Source organism: Sphaerodactylus townsendi, linkage group LG02, assembly GCF_021028975.2.
Source record: "Sphaerodactylus townsendi isolate TG3544 linkage group LG02, MPM_Stown_v2.3, whole genome shotgun sequence".
NCBI lineage: Eukaryota > Metazoa > Chordata > Lepidosauria > Squamata > Sphaerodactylidae > Sphaerodactylus > Sphaerodactylus townsendi.
This window is the reverse complement of record NC_059426.1, coordinates 29,968,874-29,987,171: the sequence shown is the minus strand read 5'-3', so window position 1 is coordinate 29,987,171 and position 18,298 is coordinate 29,968,874. Positions and strand designations below refer to the sequence as shown.

The window sequence follows — 18,298 nt, the reverse complement described above, 5'->3', positions numbered from 1 at the left end:
CATCATCATCGACATAGCAGTCCCTGGTGACAGGAGGGTAATTGGAAAAGAACACGAGAAGGTCACTAGATACCGCGATTTGAAGATCGAGCTTCAGCGTCTATGGCACAAACCAGCTGAGGTTGTCCCAGTGGTAATCGGCACGCTGGGCGCCATCCCAAAAACACTAGGGCAGCACTTGAAACATCTTCGAATTGACAAAATTAACATCTGTCAAATTCAGAAGGCAGCCCTGCTGGGATCCGCACAAATACTACGCCGATATATTACAACTTCCTAGGCCTCGAACTGAGGCTCGAATTGTAATGAAGGCCAACAACCAGCTAAAGATCTGGCAGCTGTGAAATCTACAGTAGTAGTAGTAGTAGTAGTAGTAGTAGTAGTAGTAGTAGTAGTAGTAGTAGTAGTAGTAGTAGTAGTAGTAGTAGTAGTAGTAGTAGTAGTAGTAGTAGTAATTGTGCAGGACCCAGAGATTTTTATTCAAGCGTTCTCATTGCCTGAATCAACACTCCACTCCCGCCAGCAACATTTAGTACGCCAGCCGAAAGTGCAAGCACTGCCTGAATATCATGGCCACCTATTTGGGAGCACTTTGTGACATCAACGGCGACAAGCAGCTCCTTTGAAAGCTGTGATTCCTTGAATTCTTGATGAAAGCCTCCTGTTTATGAGACACTTTATGCTGTGTACGCATTTGGTTGCACTCAGCAGGAGAATAAGGGGCACCAACTGCATGCTTACACTAGAAAATCTCCCAGTTTTAAAAAAATACGTTTTCCAATCAAGCACATTCTGTAAAATATACTTCAAAGAAAAGATTGAGAAACCAGGATAGGCTTCTTCATGCTGGCACTGGAATGCAACTTTGAGACCCTCTCCTATATTTGACCACTGCTCAAAGAAAGTTGCCCCAGAGTCCATTTGCATGTCATCACCCCCACAGCGCAGGAGCCTCTTGTCCATGGCTGCATTCCAGGAAGGAGGCGACAGAACAGAACAAACCCATACAGCTGGCCCTGCCCATATGACTGTAGACTGCATATGTTGCTGTGGCATTACTATAGTGGGAAGAATCCACAAATGGAAGAAAAAGAAGAGTTTGGATTTATACCCCACCTTTCTCTCCTGTAAGGAGACTCAAGGTGGCTTACAAGCTCCTAACCCTTCCTCTCCCCACAACAGACACCTTGTGAGGTGGGTCGGGGGGTTGAGAGAGTTCCAAAGAACTGCGACTAGCCTACGGTCACCCAGCAGGAATGTAGGAGTGCGGAAACACATCTGGTTCCCCAGATAAGCCTCTGCCACTCAGGTGAAGGAGTGGGGAATCAAACACGGTTATCCAGATTAGAATCCACTGGCTCTTAATCACTACACCACGCTGGCTCTCAAATAGTGGATTGAACAATAACATGCAAAGCAGTCACAGAGGGCTCTTTTCCCACTTAGGTGTGATCTAATGAGTAAGTTTTGGCCTTTGCAACTATACATAATCCACAGGCTCAAGCAACCGAGCATTCGTTTGTCTTGAATTCAACTTGCCTTTTCAATCAGAAGTTTCTTACTCATTGAAATGCATTTGTTTAACCTTTCTTTGTATTTTTCAAGTAGTTTTTGTTGTTCATCTATTTGTCGTCGTAGATCACAGTTAGCCTAAGAATTTAAAAAAACCGATAGTCAGTACATACCAAACAACTTCCACGCGAACAAGAGCTGTACAGTTACCCTCTCACAATTCTAAAAACATTAAATCTGTCCACTAAGGAAGGAATATTAGCTCAGAGAAGAAAAAAAGGATTCCATCACATAAGGTGAAAAAATAATTTGGAAGATCTAGGGTTAAAAAAAGAAAGAAAAGGACATGCGCACATCATATACCATTCATAATCTTGGCATCTGCAGTCAAATGCAGACAAAAGACCTATTTGCCATCCTAATCTGCTCTATATCTTCATAAATACAATACCCAATTTTATCATCATCATACTTACCCTGAGCAAATCATCTATACGACCTTCCTTCTTTTCCAAGTCTTGATTTTTATTACTTTCAAGTGCAGTTAATTTCAGCATGGTGAGATCGGTCTACATAAAGAAAGGTGGGAAATGCAAACAAATTTGGCAAACTCAGTTATAGTTCCATCCTAGGGCATCCTGGTCATTTGACAAATGGCATGTTTGCATGTGACAAAGAGCAAATGTTCCCTGAGCAAAGCTCACAAGAGGCAGCTCCCAGCTCTTCTCTTCGTGGGACGCAGGAGTGATCACTGTATGGAACTCTTAGTTTTAGTACAGGATTGTGCTGCGCCTGCTGCAAATATGACTCAAGGAGAAGAGTTTGGATTTATACTTTGCTTTTCTCAACCCAAACGAGTTTCAAAGTGACTTTCAAACTCCTTCCCTACCTCTCCTTCCCTTGTGAGGAAATGGGGCTGAGAGAGTCCTGAGAGAACTGCCTCTAGCCCAGGGGTCTGCAACCTGCGGCTCTCCAGAAGTTCATGAACTACAATTCCCATCAGCCCCTGCCACCCTGGCCAAATGGTCAGGCTGACGGGCTGATGGGAATTGTAGTTCATGAACATCTGGAGAGCCGCAGGTTGCAGATCCCTGCTCTAGCCCAAAGGCCCCCAGCAGGCTTCATGTGGATGACTTGGAAACGACTCTGGTTCACCAGATTAGAGTCCGTCACTCATAAGGAGGAGAGGGGAATCCAACCTGGTTCTCCAGATTAGAGCCCACCGGTCTTAACCACTACATCACGCTGACTTTCCGGAGATGGGACAAGACTGTCAAATTTGGTAGGGCCCAGGGCTTGTTTATTCTTCTACCTTATGAGCTACGTATTTTGCAAAAAAAGGGGGGATTAAAAAGCTTGAAAACAGGAAAGCAGTGAGGATTGATTTGTATGGCTACCTCCCCCTTCAATGGCACTCTGCATCGAAGGAGAGTAACAGAAGTGAATCTCTCTTTGTTCTTGAATTTCCATGCATCACTTTCCTCGGATTTGAGAGCTTCTAAGGTTCGAGGGAAGCGGATGAAGAAGGTATCAACAAACAACAACTCCCCTTTGAGTAATCCGACTGAAGAGTTTGGCCACCAGCCTGCATGGAATCAACTGAGAAACTAAGCTGAGGAGTCATCAGTTGCTCAGCAGCAAGGAAGACAATTCAAAGTCCAGCCAGAAAACTAGCCGTCAAAAATGAAACAGTAAAAGGACTGCGCTCATCAGAAGATATAGGATAAGATTTTCACTAACTCCAATAGTCACCTGAAACAGACTGGAAGCCCCAACCGAAGGGAGGGGTGGAGAATCAGCTCTTGGAAGTGGCATGGGGCTCGGCAGATGGATTTGCCCTCCCTGGGGCACTTACCGGCCTAGCAGGGGCGGTCTGAGGGCGTGGCCAGGGAGGAGTTAATGCTAGTTCAGCTTCCACCCAGCAGTCGCCCCCTGTTGTATCGGTGAATGGGGCTTTGGACTTGCACCACCAATGGGGGCTTTCTGGCTGTGGGGAGGCTTTTTCATGCTTGTAGCCTTCCTCTGCCACCAGGAAGCCTCCTTGGGAGCGGCAGACTGGTGCAGCTGTGGGGTCACAGCCGGGCACCCGGCCCGTTGGATAGGGCTGATTGCTATTTTAACCACAATATACATCTGTGAAAGTACATTAAAAAATCACACAGTATAGTTGTGGGCACAGAATTCAGCTATGAATTGGTGTTTTCCTGTTTTATAAAGTGATAGATTTCTACTCTTACACATGGAAAACACGTTTGAACGAATGTTGACAATGGTTCTTGCCTCTCCAATGGGAAACAGTGCTAGAACGAATTATGAAGAAATGGCAAAACTATGCAAAATAATAATAATAAGCAAATTTGTTACATTTGCCTGTTATACTGATCACACAACTCAGTTTTTCAAGGCATATCAGTTTTAACTTTATCCTTTCTAGTGCAGAGTATGCATAGCCTTGTTTATACATTATTTGTATCCTCCCATTTATTCTACTGCTTCCCCTGTTTTCACTTTCAACTTCACCTTTCAAGATCATGACAATTTAAAATCCCAAAGCACTTTGAGGTTTCGGTCAACATTTCTCTTGGAAGTCACATGGTTGACCTACGTTTGAAATAGTTATTTATAATAAGATGCAACCCATTGTTTTCTCTCTTGCTATTTGTTTTAACAATCCATCAATGTAACAGATGCTTCGGTTTTAAGCACCTGCAACCTTTTCTAAGCACCACTTCCAAACCACGAAGAGAAAAAAGGGGAGAAGAATCATGAAACCCACACATTTTTAGTACTGAATGCAGAACTATAACACAAAGTATTTACCTGAGTAATTTTAAATGACAACTGCTTTGGTTGGGTAACAGGGTGGTCCCCAAAAGATAGTGCAGTAGGAGAAGGACTATTCTGGCGAACCTAAAATAGGTACATACAAAATTGTACTTGTATTTTCACTGAACAACGATGAAGGCCATAAAGTTAAAAGTTTAATATATAAAACTGCTCTGAATAAGCAAGAGAGAGGCTGTTCAGAGTTTGGCTTTTCCACCATCCTTTGACTTCTTTATGAGTAAAGGAGTCATTACTATACTGGATACAACAAGAACTAACAACTGGAACTGTTCTTCATTCCTCAGTATAAAGGCTATGTATTACAGGTACTACATGGGAAACAATTATTTCGTTATCCTCTTTATTTCAATATACTGAGAATGTTGTTTGTACGAGACGGCACCTCTGGCTAGACTGATTTTCTTCCATGCTGGTATCATTCTATGTCAGCGGTCATCCGCTACTATGAGTTTCTACTACCATGAAGACTTGCTACATACAAGATATTGAGGGAAACTGTTCAGTGACTGTTACAGCATCATAATATTTTTCATACAAGGCACTCTTACAAAGATGACAAGTTACTGTTATGGGAAATTAAGAAAAAGGTTACTTTTCTGGCGCATCTTTGAAAGTGCCTTGTATGCTAAATTGGTAAAACAGTTTCAATAAGAAACATGCAGTTAACTACAACACTGCAGCCAATTTTTAAAAAATTGAAACTAATTTGTTAATAATTTCTAACATTTTCATGTCTTGGTTTCTCTTGTTTATGTTACCTTGTAATAGCCCCTTACTTAAGAGTTCTAGCTATGGACTTGCTGACAGGCAAAAATGGAAGAAGAATTTGGATTTATATCCCACCTTTCTCTCCTGTAAGGAGACTCAAAGTGGCTTACAAGCTCCTTTCCCTCTTCTCCCCACAACAAAAACATTGTGAGGCAGGTGGGGCTGAGAGAGGTCTGAAGAACTGTGACTATACCAAGGTCACCCAGCAGGAATGTAGGACTCCAGAAACACATCTGGTTCACCAGATAAGCCTCCGCCACTCAGGTGGAGAAGTGAGGAATCAAACCCGGTTCTCGAGATTAGAATCCACCTGCTCTTAACACTGGCTCTCCTGGAACACTCCTGTAGCTGTGCCCTGAACAGAGTTTGAACTGGAGCATTCTATGCAAACATATCCCCGATGCTTACAAGCAGAAAAACAAAAGTAAGACAGAAGACGCTTATTTTGCTGTGAGACGTAACTATCAAAACCCATAAACTTCTGGAAAGTTAGCTTTAAAAAGTGGAGGAATTTTTCCACTGAATGGCAACAACGAAGAGCTGTGCGGATTAAACTTACGGAAGAAGGGGCGGAATGTGAGTTTTGAGGAGAACGGATTGCAGGAGGCATTCCTCTTACTGGGCTCGACCCATTTCCTCCTTGGTACTAGAGAGAAAAAGAGTAACCCCCAATATTTATCAAAAATATGTTTGAGCACACATAAGGTAATAGCAAGTAAAATTAAATTATGTAAATTAAACCATCTGTATGAAGGAATTAAAAGTTCAAATGGCCAACAAGCAAACCCAACTGCAGTAAGGCTTCTCCATGCATTTCTCGGGACTTTTCTGCTACTCTGCATTTGAGAGCCACTGCCAGAACGGAACTTTACTGTTTTGTCAAGCTCATCTGGGTAATTTAGTTGCAGTAGCTGCCTCTCATCTATGCACATAAAACCTTTAAAAAAAACGGGGGGGGGGGGGGGAGAGCTCCAATCCAAATTGGGGAATTTCCTGGCCAAGCTACTGTTTCGTATGCACACATTCGTCCACAGCCCTCTCATTCTCTCATTTAGTTTGCCTGAAACGATACACAGTTTAAAAAATTAAGACATTTTCCTACAGTCTAACTACCACAGGGATATTATCTGGTCACGTATACAAGGGGTACAGAAGCAACGGAGGTTAAAATGTATGTACCGATTTATTTCAAAATCTCTCACCACACTGCTTCGCATTCTGCCTCTCTATACTCATCGGGGGCAGCCAGAAAATGCCCAGGGGCTGATGGGAATTGTAATCCATGAACTTCTGAGGTGCCAGAGTTGGACACCCCTGCCTTAACATATCTCTGTCAGCTAGGCAAGCCATCAAGAACCAATGGAACATGAACAGTCTACAAGGAGTGAAAACTGCTAGTACAGTTGCACTAGGTCCACTCAATTTGAGATGTCGGGACACAGGAGATCAACAGAAGAAGCCCATGCTCTCTATTCCTCCTCAGCAGCGCATTTAGTTTACCTCATTGAAGCCTGGATAATGAGCATGATTTCCATTAACTCAAATTAATTCATCTATGCAAAGTCCTTCTCTCCTCATTGGTCATGCTAAGAATTACTGGGGATGCTTGGAGCAACACACCAAACCCTATAATTTCAGCCGACATGAACATATTAAGTTCCCTTGCACCAAATCAGACCATTGATTTATCAAGGTCAGTACTGTCTCTGGTGGCTGGCAGTGGGTCTCCAAAGTCTCAGGTACAGGCTATCACCCACCAGCAGATCCTTTTCACTGGAGAGGCAGCGTTTGTACCTAGCAGCCTCTGCATAAAAAGCAGATCTTCTACCACTGAGCCACGGCCTTTCCTCCCACTTCATGCTGAGTCTCTCAAACACATGGAAAAGTGGTTTAAGGTCAGATTAAGATCAGCCCAGTTAAGTGCTAAAAGAAAGAGATTATCTTATTTCTTGGACGTGAATTAAAAGTAGTAGTCTCAAATGCTAATTTGGAGAACCCAACTGGAATCTGGGTTAGCAAGATGCAAGCAGGGGAATAGTTCTGTGACAAGACATGTGACTCTCCACAGCCTGACACAAATCATTAACCCATAACTCTAGATCACAGGTGTCAAACTTGCGCCCCTCCAGATGTTATGGACTACAGTTCCCATCATCCCCTGCCAGCATCATGATGGGAACTGTAGTCATAACATCTGGAGGGCCATGAGTTTGACACTTATGCTTTAGATCAGAGGTCTGCAACCTGCGGCTCGCCAGATGTTCATGGACTACAAATCCCATCAGCCCCTGCCAGCATGGCCAATTGAGAATTGTAGTCCATGAACATCTGGAGAGCCGCAGGTTGCAGACCCCTGCTCTAGATGGATATCCAGCTCAGACCAAACACTGAGTTTACTCCATACACAACTACATAAAACATTCATTCTGCCATTTCCTCAAGAATTAAGTACTGCTAAATTCTACACATTTTCTACACATTGAGAGAGAGATGAGAAGACACCTACCAGTGTTAATTATTAGCCTGGTGGTTGCTCCTCAGTAAAAACCTATAGTTAGGTCTATAGGCAGTCTAAATCTAACAGGATTAGACTAGAGTAACTCTGTATAGAACTGTACTAAGCTCCTTACTTTCTTATGTCAACACCATACAAACTACCTAATCTGTCATATAAAAGCTCCCAGAAAATAGTGCTGCTGGGTTATTAATATGCAGTTAAAGCAGAGGACTGAGAACATTTAGTTTGCATCAACCAAAATAAGTTGTTAATATGTGAACAGAGAAATGCCGTAATTGTTTAAAGTAAAACAGAAACTTACTTCAAAATAGTCACTAATTTTGTGACCACGTCCCCCAATGTTTTTCCCTGAAGCAAACACACAAAAATATTTTAATAACACATTTTAAGAACACATAATAAACAGCAAAGTTATGAATACTATCATTTCTTCCTTAAAATTTATCTGTGAATGGGTTCTTCACAATAATGTTCAAATCTCCCTAAATATATTCATTCAAAGATTGAAAGTATAATTGTGTTTTCAAAAAAATACCAATTACTCCTCGTTTATACCAAAGCCGCAATCCAGCTAAAATTAACTGTGACCAGTTTCTATCCCAATAAAGGCTTGCTTAGGAACTGTGACCAGTTCCCACTGAATGCAATATACTGAGTCATGACTAACTCTACCAGGATTAATTTTAGAAAAGCAATTGTGTTGAAAACAATGTGTGTTGTGGCAGCTTAAAGACCAGTGTGGCAAAAGGTTTCATAGGTACTAAACACTCCAGCTTATGCCCACCACAAACAAGGCTAATGGCTCACACTAGCCTCTGAATATGACTGACAAGGAAACAGGCCTATCAATAATTTGGTTTGGTTACTTATTGGACAGACTTCCAAAAGGCAGTAAATAGATTGCTGTGTTTGATTATTGTTCTGATCTGCTTGATCCTAAAAGCTCAGAACAAGAGCTATTATATCTTGAAGAGCAATCTAGGAGATCAAATCATGCCAAACTGTTGCAAGATTAAACTTCAAAACTAAACCCATTGCAAATAAGAGCCGCCATAAGCAAACCCAAATAAATGTGTCTTACAAATCTTTCGTAGATATTTTTGCTAAATTGGAGATTTGTATTATATTTGGTCATTGACCGTAAATAAAGTCGTCTTCTACAAACCTTTCAAGCAACCAAGTCTCTGGTGAAATTCCCAAGGAACAAAACAGTATAATTTCAGGGGGCATAGATACATCTCTTTAAACATGACTTTCAACTTGGCCAGACATACACTCAGATCTTCTTGTTCAGAATAGCCTACAAGTCGGCCCTTGCCGAGCATAAAGGGCTGAGCCTGTTTGCAGTCAACTGATCAACTGAACATGCAGGAAATAAATCTCCTGGAATAGGTCCCTACCAACATACAGGCAAACGCATTTATACTCTGTAAGAGAAGGGCACCTACTTGTATTTTTGTGAAATGAAATAAGGACAAACTGTGCAAAGTGTGCTACAAAACTAAGTTACGACACGTTTTGAGACATGACCCGTATTTGGAGAACCACTGTTACTTTATGCAACATACACTGAAATCCTCATAGTAGAATATGTAAAGACTGTATATATGATGGCCGGGGAGAAGAAGAGATTCTTAAGGAGGTTTTTTTTTAAAACCAGAGAAGTTAGGGATGAAGCCCATCCCTTCCAAGGGTGCTTTGATTATGTATTCCTGCATGGCAGGGGATTGGACTTGATGGCCTTTGTAGTCTCATCCAACTATATGAGTCTATGATAAAAACCAGAAGATCCTCCAATTCTACTGAACCAGGTAATACAATTTATTAAAATATAATAGAGTTCTGATATAAGTTCAGTTTGATAAAATACCACTTCAGTAAGTTGTAGCCCCAGTTGTTCAAAAACCAATACGGGCTTAACTGATGTATACGATTATTATAGGTTCTTCTTTTTTAATTTTGACAAACTAGATTCTGTATAGATTCCTTTTATTTTTTCAAACACTAAAGGCAAAGAAGCAGGTGCAAAGTAATGGAAGAGCATTCACATATATCCAAAGCTTGTGCTGTAGTAAAAAATGCAAGTCATCTTTCTGAAGTATGCACAGCTCTTTAATCAACTGAGTGAGTTGAATGACGGAGAAAATATGTCTGCTCTGCATATGCGTGCATCTACGCATAACACACACCCAGACTTTGTACTTTGGATGACAGTGTGCAAAGATAAAAGAAATACACTTTGAAATCATATTTCCTCTGGGATCTGGCACACAATATGCCTAGAGCCCTCCTTGATCTCTCTTCCCGTTTGACAGCTGGAATAGGGATGCATTTAGGAATCAGTCACAGACCAAATGTGAAGTACACAACGCAAGCAGCCTTTTGTTAAATAAACAAAACCTCTAGCTCTAAGGGTGAACGTCTTCATTGAATGTTATCAATTAATTGCAGTATAAAACATTTGTAATAAAATGTTTCTATAATATTTGTTATCAGGTGGCAGCTCTTCACCCACATGAAAAAGTACATAAACGTGAAGAGGCAAGAGAGACAACAGCGGCAACAGAGCCATCCATACACTGTAGTCATTCCTTGTGGATGTCAAGAAGCCCAGTTAAGGAAAACACCCAAAATTAAGCACACAGTCTGGTTCCTCCTAGATGGCGTGAAGAGCCCAGAGAGTTTCAATTTTCACTTGATTTCAGCGAGTGAAAGGCTCCCTGTTGCTGGTCACCTGACCACAGTTTAACATCAATCTGAAAGCATAAGGCTCACATTTAAGTGGACAGCTTTGATTGTTCACATGGAAGTCACAACTACAAAATCAATTCCCTCCCATGTTTCCTGGGAGTGTGTGTGGGGGGGGGGGAAATACCTCAAGGGCTATCCGTGAACAAAGAACTGTTAGTAGCCAGAGCTATCAATAACATACGAACAAAATTAAAATTTTCAAACAGACTGTATGAAAAACATATGCGTCATTAAAGCAACGGTGGTGGTGGGAAGATAAGTTTGCACTGACCCAAAAAAATAGATTCTGACTCTAGAAAGCTGAAGCGTCCTTAATGACATGCATTCAACTGATGTATCAGCTGAACCACCCATACATAATGAATGCCTAACTGATCAGCTACCATGCAAACCCTTCAATTTTACCTTGACTGCTTTCACTCTGGTTTTCTGCTTTCCTTTTTCTTCCCCTGGAAGGTTCCAACTGTTTCTTCTCAGGAGTCTGCAAAAGCAAATCAGCAATAGTTCAATCCATGTGTGTATCAGAAAAGGGGACTTTACTTCCTGTCCCCCAAGATAATCTAAAACTCCATGTACCTAAGAACACAGACACTAAATTGAAATGCACAACATCCTCAATTGTATCAGGTGGCTTCTACACAGGTTATGTGTTCCAGATTTGAGGCCAACAAGTGTGGTGTTTATCCTTCTTCTCCACAGCCTTGTGCTGTTTCTGTGCCCTTTCCATGATTTCCCTGGTTTTTGCCTGATCTTTCTCATATTTTCTTTGCTGTGAAGTTTCACAGGAAGATTGTGGCAAAGCGTGGATGGCTGCTGTGTGGCTTGGAAAATTGGAAATCCGAGGCAACCAACAAAAACCAAGACAAAATGTTCACGGAAAAAATCGATGAAAACCGAAACCAACGATAACCGCAGTCAACGAAAACCGAGGTTCCACTGTATTGGTGTTTGCCATAGGGGAAACTACACAAACCTATCCCTCATGTGCAAAACACCTTAAAGATATCTAACACTTTAAAAAAAATTAAAAGGAAGCTGTAATCTTCGTGTTTATAACCTTGGTATTCTGTGATGGCAGATGAATTCATTTCTTAACCAGCTGCTCTCAAACTGGCTCAGGTAGTCAATATTCACTTAAACAGAGTTTTTTAAAACAGCAATGAAGTTATGAGAAATTATGGAGAAAGGTTAAAATTAGATATTACTTACTTTGTTAAATATTACCTCAAAGTCAGACCATAATTATTTACACGCTACACTTTAATCATTGTTTTAATAAAATTGTGACAAACTGTGAAGAGTTTGCGCTTAAGTTTCATAGGAGCAATAATTAGAAAATACAAAACCCTGAAGGCTGTAAAATGAGTTTGGCTCGTACAGCCAAAGAAAATTTATCAAGGCTGGAAGTACACTGAAAAATTTACCAGTAGAATATACTTTACTTTTTAAGACACATTCCTACATCAGTCTTTAGGCAGAACTTTCTAGCTCTATTTTCATTTAACTTCTAAATTTTTTAGAAGTAGCATCAACACATTCCTACCTAATCAAAATTGGAATGGCAGTGTTTTTTCCAAGGAGCAAACAACCACTCTTGAGTACTATAGCTGGCAACGAAACTAAAAACAATTTTAGAAAATCTAAGACGCTTTTTGAAACTTGGGACAATCCCCTTCCTTTCCTTTCTCTAAAGCCTGCTTGTTCGATGGCAATTACCTATTCTTGTTCTAGTCATGTTTTTAACTTATCTAATAGCCTACGGCCATACCACCCTGAACGTGCCCGATCTCGTCTGATCTCGGAACTTATCTAATACGTGTCCTGCATACAGTTTGCTGATAATATTCAAAAGGCTAATTGGCCTGGATTGTCTTTGTTTCCTTTTTTGAAAATAGGAATGATAATAGCTAAATTCCAAGCTTTGGGAATTCGTCCTGTTCTATCAAAATATGTAAATAGTGCAGCTAGGCACTGTCCCCACCATTCTATGTTTTCCTTTAACATTTCTGGGGAGATACTGTCTGAGCCAGGGGCTTTCCCCCATTTTAGTTGGCTTATAAGGGCCTTAATTTATTGAGGGTAGACATCCGGCCATATCTGCACCTTGTCTAGGAACTCCGATGGTAGGGGTGTAATCTCATGGTCATCATATAAATCTTGGAAAAAGCTAGCCCATCTGTCAGGGGGTATACATGTATCCATTAGGGATTGAGGCAATCCTCCACAAATCTATACTGAAAGTTACTTCACCAAATGATGCTATTAACACCAGATTGTATGTAAAGGTGCCCTTCCACAACCAGAAAGGCACCCTGGGAAACTCCATCATTCAAATCTAATCTTGAATCAGAACTATTAATTTTTAATTATTTCATACCTCTGATTCTTTGTCACTTAGAGATCCCAAGCTTCCAAAACTGTGATTAGAACTTTCATTATTTGTTGAGGCCTGTTTAAAAAAAAATTTAAAAACACATGAAATTATTTTCACAATCAACAGACCTAATGAAGCTTGAAAGTCAAGAAAAACATTCATACGCTCTGCCACAGCTGGAAGTTCATGCAATGGCTTCCAAGAACTGGGTGCTGAGTAGGCAGTCTCAAGTAACTGATAAACTTTAGCACATTCTTTCAGTCACTATGACATCTTGATTAATACACCTGATTCTGAAGTAGGCTAGGCACGAATGCTCCTTGAAACTTGAGACATTAGTACTGGACGGTCCAAACGCTTACTTACCTTTGCTCCAACACTACAGCTTCCTGTACTTCCTGTGCTGCCACTCACTACTCCTGTGAATCTGGCTTCTAGCAATTCTTGCCTTCTTGGATCCAGGCTATGAAGTTCATCCATCGCACCTAGAAAATATATGGCCACAGTTATTTCCACAATCAGTAGATCACTGTATAATTTCACAACAAGCAATTTAGTTCATTTAAAACAATGGAGTCCAGCAGTATTATAACAAACTCTAAAGCAGCAGTTCTCAACCTGTGGGTTGCGACCCCTTTGGGGGGGTTGAACGACCCTTTCACAGGGGTCGCCTAAGACCATCAGAAAACACATATTTCCAATGGGGTCACCACAACATGAGGAACTGTATTAAAGGGCCGCGGCATTAGGAAGGTTGAGAACCGCTGCTCTAAAGAGAATGAAAGATGAGTCTTCTTCCCCAAATTGATATCTGTCATGTCAATACTGTACTATTTACCACCTGCACTATGGCATCTCAGGAACAATCCAAGACATACATGAACAATTTCCTCCATATATCCCATCCCATTTCTACGAAGAGAAACATTTGCATTTCGTTTTGCGCTATTTAGACAAGATATCTGTAAAAAATATCAACTTTTTTCAGAACAAATGCAAGTCAGCTCTCAAAAAGCTGAAGAAGTGACTTTGTGCATTGCACAATCTTAATAGTTTTCTACAGAGAATGCAGATACTATAGTGAAATATAAATTATAAATCTTTTTAAAATGGGGTGTAAAACAAAAGGGGATAACAACTCAACTGTTTGCAAGAATCTCTAGAGATTTTACGAAAACTAATGTGGAAGACATCAGAGCGTATGTTAACATAATAGCATGTCGCCTAACAAAGGCCAAATTCAGACAAAGACATTTAGATAAATTCTGGGTTATATGCAGGCACAATTCCACAGCACAGCACGCAACTCATGTTCATGAGAATCTCTGCTTCCGTCATGAAAAACAAGAAGTACATAGCTCTTACAATTATGAAAGCATGCTTGAAAATGTATACAAAAAATCTGATTGCTGAAGGAATAGCAGAGCAATATACCCAGCACTGGAAGCAGGGCTCAGCACCCTACACTGCTCACCTTGCCACAACAAAATTATGCATAAGACACTGTGCAAATTTTGCCCAATTAACATTTTTAAAAGACAATTTTTTTCCTGATGCATCATTTGAAGTGATGAGCAGAATTTTAATTGTTAGGACTAAAGAATATAGTCCAGAAAACTAATGGAAAGTTTGCTTTGAAACTTTGAAGACTCATTATTAACTTGTAGAGAATTACTAGCAGACAACATGAATAATGCAAAACTGAAGTCCTAATCATGTTTTCTATGAAATTATTAAAATGTCTTTCCTACACTCAGTAGACTTAGGGAGATACAAAGGCTTACTTTACAGAAGTGTTCTGAACTTCATACAATCAAAAGTGTACATACTTTTTCTTGGAGTTTAGTAAAGTTACATTCCAGACACTAAATATAATATTTTATTCCATACTTCTAAAAGTAATAAACCTACAAAACTGGCATCATTCTGATTAAATGTAGCTGTAGCTGTACTTGATAGTATAGGTTTTTAAAAAAACCCTCAAACATCTATACATATGCAAAGCACATTCTAATTGTGTATTTTCTCACTATTTTGAAATGCAGTATTATGGTACCTCAAGAATCATACAGAAAGGAGATAATAAATGCTGCTAAGCAACTTGCACAATGAAATTAGCAATGCATTTGCAGAGACTTTGATTTATTTAAGGTACTTACCTTGCCTTCCAAGATTAGGTCAAATGAGCTTAATGTTATAAAACCACTGCTATGTCAGGAACAGCTTAAAAACCACAGTATCATAAAAATCCCAAACTGCATAAAGTCAGCAGCAATAAAACTCCAGCTTAGTCCCTAAAAAACGCTCATCTGAAAAGCCCACTTTCATAAACTGACGGCTAAGTGTTGTTTCATAAAGCCTACTGAAACATCACTGTTATTTAAAACCATTTAAAACAATGCTGATACATTACAGACATCCAAAAACTGTGGTGGGACTTGCTAGTCAACTTTATTTTATTTAAACTATACTGGACAGCACAGAGCCTTTTTATAAAATTACTTTAAAAAAGTCTTTAATTGGTGACATAACTCACATTATGTATCTCTTAAACATACGGTTTGGGCTATCTATTTGTTCTTTTGAGGAGGAAGTAAATACTCAGATAAATTTTTATTATAATATTCATTGATTTTTATGGATATTTAATGTACTTTTACACTTTCTGCCTGTCTCCTGGAGACTAACTTACCAGTAGACTTGCCTCCACCGACTGGACCCATGGTCTGACACATAAAAGGGAGCTTCATAAGTTTGAGACTGCAAGCATGTGACAATCACTTGGGAATAAACGCCATTAAATCTAGTGGGACTTATTTCTAAGTGAACCTTGCCACTGTGAAGCAGGTTTGAATCCCCACTCTCCCATGGAAGTTTGCTGGGTGGTCTTAAGCCAAACACCCTCAGCCCAAGGACGAAGGTAAGGGGGGGTTCTCGGGTTCAACCCCCCATTACATGTCCGAAGCTCCGCCCCGTTTCTGTTTTTTTAAGTGTTTTTCAGGTTTTGGCCTGCATGGGGCACAGTTTTTAGGCTAGCAGCACCAGAATTTCAGGGATTTGTTGGGAGGCTCTCCTGATGATACTACCCAGGTTTGGTGAGGTTTGGTTTAGGGGGTCCAAAGTTATGGACTCCCAAAGTGGGTGCCCCCATCCCCCATTGTTTCCAATGGGAGCTAGAAGATGGGGGCTACACCTTTGAGTGTCCATAACTTTGGACCCCCTGAACCAAACGTCACCAAACCTGGATGGTATCGTTAGGAGAGTCTCCTAAAGATACCCTGGATGTTTGGTGCTGCTAGCTTAACAATTGCACCCCTGACAGCAGGCACCCCCCAAATTTCCCCAGATTCTCCTTTTAAATCCACCCCCTTCGGCATGGATTTAAAGGGAGAATCTGAGGTCCCCAGTTTAAACATTGAAAGTGATGCTATTTCAGGGTGGGGGAGAATCCACCCCAAAACAGCATCACTTTCCATGTTGTTTTAACTGGGGACCCCAGATTCTCCCTTTAAGGTGGATTTAAAAGGAGAATCTGGGCTCCCTAGTTTAAACACCATTGAAAGTGATGCTGCTTGGGGGTGGATTCCAGCATCACAGTGGCCACCCATTGGGGGGGGGCACAAAACTCAGATTTTGCACCAGGCTCCATTTTCCTTAGCTACTCCTCTGCCCAGAGGGGGGGCAGAAGGGGCTGCCGGCTGTGAGCCCAGCTGGTGGGGCGGGGGAGGGTGGGGCAGGGGAGTCTGCCATCCTCATCCTCGGAGAGCTGCTTTTATAAGCACTGACGCTGAGGGCGGGGCTTGGGAAAATGTGGCCACGCCCCCAGGGGCGGGTGGTAGCCTGCCCCCCTGAACCCCCCATGAAAAATCTATACCTACGTCCCTGCCTCAGCCTAACCTACCACGCAGAGTTGCTGCGAGCATATAACTAATAACCACTTCTTATTATCGAATCAATATATTGATGGACAAATTAACATATATTCAAGGTGCATATGGAATATCATTAAAGGTGACGTAGAAACAGATGGGAGTTTGTGTGAAGTATGAAAGTGGGATAACGTCAAAAGGCTGAAATTCCTGGGAGTTTACTAATGATGTGATAATAAATGGATTAAAACTCCTGAAAGGTAATGAGTGAGATAAGAATAAACAGCAGGAAAGAATGTGCCAATTAATAAGATGGAAGTCTATGGCCAGGTGGCTAAAAGCAGAAAAAGTTATTGAGTTATGATGGAAGACCAAGTCGACCAGAAAGTTGAAAGCAGCAATGCAGCAACAGGGGCCAACATGAGAAGGTCAGCCAAGTTCAACTGGTTGAATCCAGTTGAAAATGGGAAGTTCTCCAAGGCAGAAAAACACCTTGAAACCATATATAAGGCTCAGATAAAGTTAGAGGACACAACTGGTAAACTAATTACCCTTTGTGTCTCCTGCTCCAGCTGGATAACCAGTATTTATTTCTCATAGGCTTTTTCTCTGCCCCATATCGAATGACCTTGCACACTTTCTTCAAGTGACAATACTTTCTTCAGAGACAACGCTACAGGCTATTTTTGCCCTAGGACTGGTCAATCCCGGCATAATTAGGTGAGCGTGATGCTTTGAGAATGGGTATGGATGTGTACCTCCCTATTCTGCCTACATGCCATTTATTATTTTGTAATTAATACTACACGTATTATGACGTTAACTAAAAATTGCACAGTGCTGTCACTTATTTCTTACCTAAAAGATCTCTATATTTATTATCAGTATAAAATGGAGGAAAATGATGTAAGCTACTCTCAGTCCCTACTGGGAAGAAATATGGAACTATAAATGAAGTAAATAATAAATATGCATTTGGTCAGCTGAATATCACTGAAATTCCCTGGCCTTTAGGTTTTGAAAAGAAATTGGTAGCAAATATTTCACTTTAAAAAAAATACTCTCTCTTCTCTCTTTCCACCCTTCCTTCTGGCTGAAAATGCATCAGGCCAAGAAAGAAGTAGAAAGGAGCTCCAAAGACAGAGTTCCTTGGAAACAAAGAACACAGTGCAAGGAATTCTTTATCTTAAAAGGCAAGTGGCAGGAAAAAACACTGCCTTATCTGTGGCAACCTGGTGACGGCTTTTGCAGATCGTTACAACACTAAAGTTTATTCATGGCCTTTTAGAATGTGTATACGTCATAAAGTACATTATTCACTTGGCTAAAGCATGGCATTTCACTTGTGAATAGAAGCAGGTATTTTCCTACAACAGATGCTTCAATTTTTCTTTTAGATAGATTCAGAGAATATAACCACAGTAAACAAAAACACTAGGATCTAAGCTTAATAGAGCTAAATCTACTTAAATCCAAATAATAGGGCTTGGATTTGTTACAGATTTGATGCTTGATTGCCATCAGGAGTATTTTGCAAAAAAAATGATTAGTAAATGTCAGCTGTTTCATTCTAGAATTAATCAATGTTGTCAAGACACAACAGCAGAGGATACAAAGAGTTTTTGCATAAGAATCAAGTGCAGCAAGCAAGACTACAGA

The 18,298-nt window shown here is 40.6% G+C and overlaps 1 protein-coding gene across 1 annotated transcript in view; it reads right to left on the bottom strand.

Moving 5' to 3' along the window:
• TLK1 (tousled like kinase 1) overlaps window positions 1-18,298 on the bottom strand; it is a 75,902-nt gene that overhangs the window by 18,769 nt on the left and 38,835 nt on the right. Inside the window, exons 2-9 of the mRNA XM_048484248.1 lie at window positions 13,137-13,255; window positions 12,774-12,845; window positions 10,802-10,877; window positions 7,947-7,993; window positions 5,687-5,773; window positions 4,333-4,422; window positions 1,989-2,081; window positions 1,540-1,650 (exon numbers count right to left, since the gene is read on the bottom strand). Coding sequence (XP_048340205.1) covers window positions 1,540-1,650; window positions 1,989-2,081; window positions 4,333-4,422; window positions 5,687-5,773; window positions 7,947-7,993; window positions 10,802-10,877; window positions 12,774-12,845; window positions 13,137-13,255 — 695 coding nt within the window. The remainder of the gene's footprint in view (window positions 1-1,539; window positions 1,651-1,988; window positions 2,082-4,332; window positions 4,423-5,686; window positions 5,774-7,946; window positions 7,994-10,801; window positions 10,878-12,773; window positions 12,846-13,136; window positions 13,256-18,298) is intronic.